The sequence below is a fragment of the Cucumis melo genome, chromosome 9, assembly GCF_025177605.1.
Source record: "Cucumis melo cultivar AY chromosome 9, USDA_Cmelo_AY_1.0, whole genome shotgun sequence".
In the NCBI taxonomy this organism is placed as follows: domain Eukaryota; kingdom Viridiplantae; phylum Streptophyta; class Magnoliopsida; order Cucurbitales; family Cucurbitaceae; genus Cucumis; species Cucumis melo.
The window spans coordinates 693,269-704,149 of record NC_066865.1 but is presented as its reverse complement, the minus strand read 5'-3'; the positions used below and the strand labels follow the sequence as shown (position 1 = coordinate 704,149).

At 32.4% G+C, this 10,881-nt stretch overlaps 1 protein-coding gene across 3 annotated transcripts; it reads right to left on the bottom strand.

The window, feature by feature from the left end:
- Positions 1–332: 332 nt before the first annotated feature.
- LOC103498676 (uncharacterized) lies at positions 333–9,373 on the bottom strand. Of its 3 annotated transcripts, none has more exons than XM_008461370.2 (19): positions 9,207–9,373; positions 8,965–9,069; positions 8,794–8,850; positions 8,611–8,681; positions 8,414–8,513; positions 8,119–8,189; positions 7,727–7,827; positions 7,497–7,600; positions 7,302–7,355; positions 7,137–7,192; positions 6,819–6,857; positions 5,298–5,442; positions 4,211–4,389; positions 3,529–3,596; positions 3,353–3,425; positions 3,182–3,243; positions 2,008–2,941; positions 1,092–1,382; positions 333–787 (listed from the first exon to the last, which is right to left on the bottom strand). In XM_008461370.2, exons 1-19 carry the CDS (start codon positions 9,240–9,242, stop codon positions 499–501), a joined length of 2,835 nt encoding a protein of 944 aa, XP_008459592.2. In that variant the 5' UTR covers positions 9,243–9,373; the 3' UTR covers positions 333–498. The 3 variants fall into 3 exon arrangements, with proteins under 3 accessions (XP_008459592.2, XP_016902431.2, XP_008459593.2); XM_017046942.2 differs by having other exon boundaries at positions 9,138–9,261; XM_008461371.3 differs by lacking the exons at positions 8,965–9,069; positions 9,207–9,373 and having other exon boundaries at positions 8,414–8,508; positions 8,794–8,856.
- Positions 9,374–10,881: the final 1,508 nt, after the last annotated feature.

Genomic DNA, 10,881 nt, shown 5'->3' with positions numbered 1-10,881 from the left:
TTGAAAATAAATTATTTGAGAACAAAAAACGATCAAAAATAACTTTTAAAACATCCTCAAAATGTATTTTTAAACGGTTTCTATCAAAAGATTTTAAATAAAAAAATTTTTTTTTTTCTAAAACTATACTTTCTCTAATCAATCCAAACATAGTCTATTTTTCGCAGGACTACGTGTGAGTGGAACAATTTGTATGGTAAAAGAATAGCCTTTCCAAACTACCATCAAAGATTCAAATTATCCATGTAAATGATAACCCTAATAATATTACCAAACCAAACCAAAAGTTGGAAACATCCTGATAATATTAAGATTAGACAGCAAAAGTCAGATTGATAAAACTGAATATATTGAAATGTTAAAATAAAATAGATACAATATGATACATTTAGCCAAATACTAAACATCAAACATATTTTCACAACAAGCAATAAGAAAATGCTTGGTGCAATTTATTTCCATGAAAAAAAAAATCACATAGGAGAGTGGTTTGATGAATTAGGCTGATCTCTTGCAAATGAAATCATAAGCAGCCTCCACAAGGCTCCTCTGCGCAGCACCATCGTTGGAAGGCAACTTCAAGAGAGATGCAACTTTTAAGAAAGCAGTATGTTGAGTGGCAAAAGCAGATTCTTCCATTTCAGAAAACGCCTTGGTTGGAAATTTGGTAGGTTTAGAGTCAGACATCATTGCCCACTGCATTGCCCAAATCGCCAATGGCCTCATGTACGCTATTGATCTAAATCTGTCATCAACATCCCAAGCTTCTGGGGTTTGAAATGAATACCTGCCAAAACCATATGCCTCTTTCACATTTTACTTCCAGATGATCTCAATGGTCCCAATAGTATGAAATTTGATTCTATACGGTTGTCTCTAGTGCTAATTGGCTGGTTTGGTATGAGGTAGAAGACAAATTTCAGTAGAAAGTGGATACAACTAGAGGACATAGAGTGACACAATTGGAGCGTTTGCAGAGAGCTTAGTTGAGTTGAGTAATAAAGTTTGGAGTTAGGGAGTCTATGTTTTGAAGGCATAGTTGTAAAATGGACTTGCGAACTTCGATAGTAAAAGGAAGAGAGTGTACGTACCCGAGGCCATCTTGGGCCCAAGCCGCATGATAAACGCCCATTGCAGTCTGGAACCCGGTTTCCACCAATCCTTCTTGAATCATAGTGGCAGCAACAGAGTATGTAACTCCAGCCCAAATCTCCTTTGGCTGCAATATCGATTTATCAACGCTTCCATCTGGAAACATCCCGTTCACTGCCCCTCGTGTTCCTCCCTTCACCTTCATCACATTGAAATTGTATATCTTCTCAAGTGCACCCCTTATCTTCTCTTCATCAGCGATGGGACAAAGCCCACATGCTCTAGCATACCTGTGTTTTGTGAATGTGAGAAACATAGTCAAATTGAAATGCTAACAGAGACCATTTTGGTCATCTTCTTGTCCAACCCCTGATATGATAGTTAATAGATATCATGTTGAACTGCTACTCGAACACAAACTTTTAGGTTTATAGGTATGGGTAAAATATAGTATAAATACTTTCTAACTTTAGTTTAATTTCGTCCTTCTAAGTTCAAAAGAAACGTTTTAGTCACTACACTCACAACTTTGGTTTGTTTTGATTCCTTGTACTTTTAAAATGTCCATTTTAGTCCTATACTTACGAGAAGTGACTATTTGGGTTCCTTGAAAAAATGAGATAAAATGAAAATCAAATGTAACTTATTAAAAGTATTAAGGACTCAAATGAACATAGGTTAAAAATAATGGACCAAAATGAACTAAAGTTAAAAACAAACACAAAAACCATCATTTTGAAAGTAAATAAACCAACAGTGTATACCTTCGTTTAAACCCAAAGCATAAGATTGTGTTCATTTTCTTAACAGAGACTAGAGACTTCACCAAAATCATGCAAATTTCAACCTGGTCACATGAGATGAGATGAAGAAATGTAAATGCAAGAGGGGATCAATCGAGTGTTCTTCACTCACCATTGTCCAGCTAGTTGATCAGCTTGAATAGATGAACTCCAAGGACCCTTACTATTGTCATAGTTGAAGTAGGATCCATTCCATAACGTCTCATAAACACTTCTAGCCTTCTGGTACTTGATCCAAAAGTAATGAGCAGCGGCTTCATCGTCAACCTCAGAAGCCAATGCAGAAGCCGCCTGAAGAGCAGCCACCCACAAGCCACCGCAATATGCACTCACACCCTTCACAGTCCAAGTATCATAAGTCTGATCAGGGAACCCCTCATTCTCAATCATCCCATCTTTATCCTTATCAAATTGCTCCATAAAAGCCAAGGCCACATACACCGAAGGCCAAACAGATTTTGCAAAATTCTTGTCCCCTGTAGCAACCACATCCCTGTAAACCTGAAGAACGAATTTGGAACCCAAATCTTTCCATCTGGTGACATTCAAAAGGTTGTAAGCATTGACTTCAAACCAAGGATCGTTGAACCCAATATCATGAGGGACAGCTCCAAGAACTTTTCGAGGAACCCAATTTCCGTCGCTCATGATCTTGGCCTTTCTGGGATCGTGCATGAGTACAGCCGCGGCGAAATCCCTTTGAATGCTGAGCTCAAGTTTTGGGAAAAGCATGATGAGAGCAAAAGAGGAGTAGAAATGGACATCGTAAGTATTCCACATTAGGTATTGGCTTCCTTCGACAAGAAGTAAGTTGCCGACGTTTTCTTCACCGGGATGAAGAAGTCTGGTTCCGAGTGCGGCGTTTGAGGGTCCGGCGCCACCGTCAGTTTGATCGAAGATCTGAGACATTCTCTCGAGTATGTCGACGGCGACATCCTTGCGGTGGACGCCGTTGGGCACTCCTCCATTGGGCTCTGACTTTGATCTTTCGAGGAAGTACTTTTTATGACTAATGGTCGATAGGTTTTGTAGGGGAGGTAAGCCGTCTGAGATGAGCAAATTTGAATGTCAAATAGCATGTACCCAAAATTTGATATCTTACAAATATGCTTCTCAATATTTTGTGGGTAAATTTATAAAGAAGTAAAATGGTAAAAAAATAGAATATTTGACTAAATATTTATTTAATTTTTTTTTAATATTAGTTTGCTTAATTTGACACAACAATAATGACGATGATTGCATACTATCTTATTTAATTATGGTTGAATATCGAACGAGATTACCTGTCCAAATTGTTCCACCAGAATTTAGGAAATATAGCTCATTGAATAGAGTTACCGCATACCTACAATATATCGACCAAAATCAAATATCCATGGAATGGGACCTATGGGAATGGAATGTGACATTAAGATTTGAGTTTATTTGTTCCAAAGTCTCTATCAATTACTCACCATTCCGGTAGCCTTTTGTCTTCAATGATTGGCCTTTGCCATGCTTCTATCTCAGCCTCCCATTTTCCATGTTCTATTTTCAAGTTTAATTCACCAATTACCAAACTCGAAATAATGACTTACCATTTTCCCAATATCTAATTTGAACTATAACATCCAAGGAATTTATGACTTACCCAAAATAGCATCATGTGCAATAGTTCTAGCTGCATCTCCGAGAGTTCCGTAAAATTTAGTATACTGTCTGCCATAAATAAACTTACTATTATTATTAGGAAAAAAAAAGAGACTAAAGATAGTTTTCAAATACAACAAAATTGTCCACAATACTTATAAACATAACAAAACATTGCTAAACCAATATTGTGATAGAACCGGATATATTGATATAAAGAATTTATAGAAATAAACCTAAGTGTTCAAGGTTAAGATAACTCTCAAACATTACTTTTTTTCCTCACAAAAGCATTGCTTTATCTTCTTAATTCCCTCTCATCTGTTTATAACAAAATTACTTTTTTTCCTCACAAAAGCATTGCTTTATCTTCTTAATTCCCTCCATCTGTTTATAACAAAGTTTCTAATACACTCCTTAATTGATTGTTATTATACCCTTTATATATATTAACTCCTAATGTGAATCCTATCGTATTGGTAGTAGTGTTTATAAGCCTACTTGTCAAAAACAAAATGGTTAATTACATAATCAAACCATCATAATTTAAGTATTATTTTTAATATGATCTAAGGTGCAAATTTGTTGTATAAAAGAAAAGGGTAATTTGTTTATTTATTTTTCTTTGGCTAGGGGGAGGAGGGTAGATTAGTCATTAAGAAGACTAAAAGTGAGGAACGGACCTATGGTATGTCTTCCCATCAAATTTGACTTCAGGGCAGTCCCAAGCCAATGAGAAAGTGACCGTACGGGCAGATGCGGGAGGAATGGTCAAGGTTGCTGCTACAGCTGCTCCAATGCTAGAGCCTGGTTTTGAACCCCCATTCGCCGCAACGTTTCCAAGCTTGTCAAATGATCCATGCTGGAAAATATGTTTCATATGCAATAATTACCAAATACTAATATTAAAATTTTATCACTTAAAATATGAGTAAGTTCACCGATATATTTAATATAGGTTTAGAGAGATCTCGAGTCTTTTAATTTTTTGCTTTCTATAATAATATATATATATATATATAAACGAAAAAAATATCAATATAAAAAATTAGTTCAATGATAAAAACGTTTTCTAGTTATCTATAAATATTGGTTCAAGCTTCACTTCTAAAAATTTTTCAGATTATTTTAAAACTATAAAGTCTCCGTCAACAAATGTATATTCAAACCCCTCAAATTTAAATTTATGTTATGTTAAATACTATTTTTTTACCTAGTCTTAAGAAAAATTTGTCCTCTTATCCCTTGGAGTAAGATTAAGGTCCTCCTTACATTTCTTGTTTTTAATTATTTTTCTCGACAAAATTTTTGAGTGGCAGGACAGTTGTCGTAACTGGTGACTAATTGGTTTTGTCTTGTAATCAAAATTCTTTTGGTTTTTATTTTTTTATTTTTTTATTATTATTTTGTTTTAAAGAATTATGATTGAGTGTTTCTTTTGCGCAATTATGCATTCACCACCGACAGTTCACTGACTTTTGATATTTTTTGGAAAAAAGATGATTTGATTTACGAAAAAAGGAACAGGTCAAGGAAAAAATAAAGAAGTAAACTTAAAGTACACTTTCTACTTTTAACAATTTCTGTTACCGAAAGGAACATGTTGTTTTGGAAATAATAATTGCTCAAATAAGCTTTCCCTTCTTTCTTATGTTATCTTTTTTAAAACTGAGTATAATGAGAAATTAGGCATGAAGAAGATACGGTGAGACTTGTTTTTAAAGAAAAAAAGAGAGTATAAAAAGGTGGGTAATGAAAGGATGTACTAACATTTTTAATTTCTTGCCACATATCTTTTGCTGAAATGCCCTCGGAATCACCGGATATTACAAAGCAAGGACAGAGTGAGACGTGAACATCATCCGTTGCTTCTGCTGCAATAGCATATGTTACAGTTGGACGTCCACCGGCGGTTCTGTTGGACATATTACAAATACTTTTTTTATAATAATAAAATAAAATACATATATTTTTTTTGGTCTTTCAAAAGTATATGAAAAAATATTCACATTTCGAAAACGAAAAAAGCACACAGACTCACAATAATAATAAAAATACTTCGTCAACCACGTGTAATATATTTGGTACACGGTCGTTTAGATTTAGGTGAACGAATTTTTTAAGATTCTTTTGCTACAAGATCGTTTAGATTTGACTAAATTATTTTTTAAAATTATTTTAGTACACAAACATTTATACTCGTCTACACGATCGTTTGTTTTTTTTACACGATCGCTTATTTTCTTTACTCGATCATTTACTTTTTTTTATTCGATCATTTACTTTTTTTACATTATCTTTTACATTTTGCTACTCCAATATAAATGATTTTTTTAAAGATTTTTTATATGCGATTTTTTAGATTTTGTTATTTTTTGTACACGATCGTTTAGATTTTGTTACCAAAATTTAAACTACGTAAAAAAAAAGAAGAGGAAAATAAGAAATATGGGAATAAATCGCAACGAAAAAAGGAAATGAAGAAAAACGATAGAAAGATTAAACGACGTAAAAAAAGAAAGACGATGGAAAGAAATTGCAACAGAAGAAAAACAATGAAAGGATATCGCAATGAAAGAAAAAGGAGGAGGACGATAGAAAGAAATCAGCAAAGATGAGAAGAAATATGGAATAACAATTTTGAAATATAATATTTATAAAAAAAAAATTCTAATTTTAACATTTGAATTTTTTTTCCTCTTTTAAGTATTTTGATACTTTTTAGCAAAGTGGCAAAATGGTCCTCGTTAACAACCTACTCAAAAGTGTCCTATTAAATGTTTGGTTTCAATTTTGGTTGTGATACTTCAAAACTTCCTATTATACTTTTGAAAAAAAAATCATTCTAAATTAAAAAATTATAAAAACATTTATAAAATATATTAAAATTTTAAAGTTTATTGATGTTGATAGACGCTAACATACTTCCATAATTGTTTATCAATATCACTAATAGATATGAATACAAGTCTATATATATCTATTAACGATTGATCTATTTTTTTATATGATTTGTAGTTATTTTGTTTTGTTATATGTAATAATTATTTTTACTGGACAATTTATCTAATATGATGAGGAGAGATTGTTTTTTAAAACAAAGAAAAAAGGGCATGTCAGGGTAATTTAATTGGTACAGTTTAGCTATTTTTATTTTTAAACCACCATTAAACTTTGAATTTTTTAAAAAGTATATATTACAAAATAATAAATTGTGGAACTAATATACTTAAAATATTAACGACATAATTGAATGACAAATATTGGTCTATTCAATCAAAGAGTACTAACCTGTGGTGTAAAAGGACTCCATGAGCTCCATCTTCTGCCCTGTTCACAAGTTTATCTTTCACATCTTAGAGAGAATAAATGTATAACAAATTTCTCCCTATCCCAAATTCTTGTCGATAGGCGTTTCACCTACCCTTCACAAGTTGTGGAACTTGCACATTTTTCTATTATCTCTGTTTTATATTCTCTCTTCGAACATTTCTAAAAAAAGTAACTATTTGGATGAACTTTCTATCCTTTCTTACTTGAACATATTAACTTTAGATTTTATTACTCAACTTAATTTCGAAAGTAACTCTTAAGACAACATATCCTTACCTCATCTTTGAATTAAAGTGATGGCCGGTAAATCCAGATTTTCCACCCACTGAATTCTGAAGAGGTAAAGAAAACAGAGCTCCAAAACTCAAGTAAGAAAATACCTTGTCATGGTATCAAAACGAACTATAGAAAATTGGATAAGAAGAAATTGGTAGCACTTACGGCCCAAGTAAACAGCAAAGTGACTTGTGCAGAAGTCTGACCTTCATTAGATAGCTGCCATCATATAAACCAAAAGCAACAATAATCAAAAGCCATTATCATAACACATTCCCCAAAAGTTCATACATCAAATTGGTCAAATGATCATCTAACTAGTTTTTTTTTTTTTTTTTTTCATTTCAGTATTGGCCATACATTAAATGTAAAAACTGAAACTGGGAAACTGCTCTCCTTGTAATTGTGAGGGATAATTGGCGAAATTTGACGACAAACAATCTTAAGATCCGGGTCCGGTTCACCTAGTTTAAAAAATTAGTGATAGTAGTTTAGGTAAAAAATGTTAATAAACATGCAGGAAGTCAATCCAAACCGTTGAAAAGAATAACGGAGATTTAGAATTTGATTCAAATGAATGTAAACAATACCATTGTATATTGTCCAAGACCTAGGAAACAAAGCATGATATGTACTATTTTCTCCGCTCAAATTCCAGTCCCACGATCCTATGCCAGTCTGATTTCCATCTCTGGAAAATGCTCAAAATATAAAGTAAGAAGAAATTATACGGCAAGATTCATTTCAAATCTCAAAACCATTACAAGGTAGCTTGAAATACATGGAATCTATTAGCTTTCACTAGTCTTTTTAAAAATATTTAAGATTCTCTTCTTATCCTATTCTGTTCTACTTTTTCACTTTCGAATTACAAGTTTGTGAAATCCTTATTAATTATATTATGTACTATAGTTATATTTTCTAAAATCATATTTGCCAGCAACTATTTTAAAAGATACCAAAATTTCAAACAGAATCTTACTTGAATTTCTGTGGTTTGGCTGAGCATAATACTGATGAGAATTTGTTTCCATTTGGGCGTGAAACAAATACCTAAAACGGAACAAATATATAGATATCAATCAAACAGGTCAAATTATAATTTTAGTCATTTGCATCTATCTGATCCAGATTACCAATTTAATCTCTATAATTTTCAAATTTGCGAAACTAATATAGAGAGGGAAAATAAAATCGCAAACAACAGAGTTTCAGTACTAAACCGGTAATCTATAAACTTGAAATGAATACAGATAAGAATATAGAGATTGACTAACAGAGAATTGATTGGCTAAAACTGGTTCATCTTCACACGGTCCATAGAACATTTGAAAGCGTTGAAACTCTCCTCTATAACTACGCCCGATGCTTCCTGCACTAAAATTAATGCTCACGATTTCAAAATGTCAGAACAAGAAGAAAAGATCAGACGGCGGCAACGGCGGAGGAGGAGGAGGAAGTGGAGGATACCTACCCTATTCCCCCTAATGAAACGCCATGGTAGCATGTGATTGGTTGATCAGAAAAGAATTCATAAATCGGAATCTGAGGAAAGAGAGAGAGAATATACGGTACAGTGAGGAAATGAACAAAAATAAAACAGAGAAACAGAATCAATTCAGAAGAAATTGGAAGCACTAGTGCCAGTCATTATTACTCTTCCTTTAGCGATTTCTTCCTTGCCGTTACGCCATAATCTGTAGCCCAACATGCCCTAGGAAAATTAAACAGAAAAGCGACGGAAATCAGATCACATAAAGAAGAAGAAACAGATTTCATGGCGTCGAAGCACAATATCCTAAGGAGTTAAGAAGTTAATGTAGATGACCATATGCCAAGCATCGGTGAGAGTGAAAGAGAAACACTCTGGAGATTTTCCTGTGAAATCGAGCTTTCGTTTCCAGGTCAGTGATGGTGGCTTGGACGGATCAACCTGCATAATTAAAATCAGAAGATGTATAGAAATCTTGTGAGGAGAGTACTTAAGCGAGAGATAATAACAAATAATGCTTGTTGGAATCCAAATCTGTTGAAGGAATTAAGAAGCCATGGATGAAGAAGATGATGGACCTCAGTCGACGAGGCTCCATTGCCGCCTTTTTCCATTTCGTTCGCTCTCTTCACTTCAAACAGAACAAGAGAGAGATGGAGAGAAAGGAGGGGTTGGAGTGGAGCAACTTGCCCAAAAATTTGACTTTATATCTAAATCCAACGACCATATATCTTGTTTGAAAAATATTTTCATTATTTATTATTGCTATTATAACAATAATTATTGTTATATAATTTATAACACATACTTCATATTTTTAAAAATTAATTGAGTTTATAAGTTATATAATATGGTATAATGTATTATTAAAATTTAGATAAAGAATATCTTGTTTTCACTTAAAAACAACAATAAATTTGTTCGAAAGAGTCTAAACGTAGTATTCACATCATTGATGTGCATATCATCCATTATAATTATGGTAGTGTTTGGCTTGGGTCTCTTCCATTTCCTTATGGGACCAAGTTAACAGGTAAGCAAAATCAAGTGTGTCATGGGTCCATCTGGACTAGGGACATGTTAAACACACCTCGTATGACAAATTTGGTTCTTCGCTTGAACATGATTGTTGCCAAGGTGGTCTGGGACCCAAGACCCAATTCTCTTCGTCTCTTGTAACACTATTTGTATTTATAAATAAAATATAAAGTTGTAGTTTATTTGTATAATAAAAGAGTGACTATCTTTTGGACCACTATTTTTATTCATAAAAGGTATTATCCGACAACTTGATTAATTATTAAAACAAAATAGTGATAAAGATGGAAGATGTGAATTTGGCTTGAAGATTAAAATATAGAAGATAGAAACCTAAAAAACACATATACTTTTAATTACGTAAATATTCAATATAAGATACATATCTAATTCGATATATTATATAAGGGAGGTACGTGTTTGAGTAACTGATTTGAAGTATATGTTTTTTTTTTCAATTTTCAAATATGCATATTTCTTTCTATAAAGTGTTTTGACCATTTTTTTTCTTCTAAAGTTAATCCCAATGACCTATAAAATTCGACCAGAAACCTATTTTATTTGAAATTCTACCTAAACATAGCCATCCAAAACAAAGTAGATTAAAGATAAAAATAAAATAAACAATAAAACCGGAAAAGTCACAAAAAGAAAAAACCTTAATAAAGATAATTAATTAGCATTACAATTAAAAAAAAAACATATCTTCAATACGTTAGTTTTTTTAAAATTGATATATAGTCGTATCCTATTATATAACCCTAATAAATATTTTTGTTTGTTTATTTATTTCCCAATAGAAAACAATTAGTAAACTACAAATAAATTGTCGAAGGTGAAATCTAACAAATAAATTGTTTTCGCTTGACAACTCGTTTTTCCTTTTATCCGTACACGTAAACAAGTGAAATAATTAATTAATGTCTTCTAACGAAATTGTTTTACATGATTTTCTTTTTTCGAGTAGATATTTAACATTTTTCTCACACAACTATTACTTGAGAAATTATTTTAATTTTTAAATGAAAAATAAAATATTTTACAGATATAACAAAATGTTATTATAGTCTATTTGAATGCTAACATAACATCTATTCATGTATCCTTTAAAAAATGCACCTAAGAATAAGTATGGGTCGGTCAAAGTCGATTTTAGTCCAAATTGCCACCAAATTGGCTACGATCAATTTAGTAAATGTTGAAATCGACTTCGAC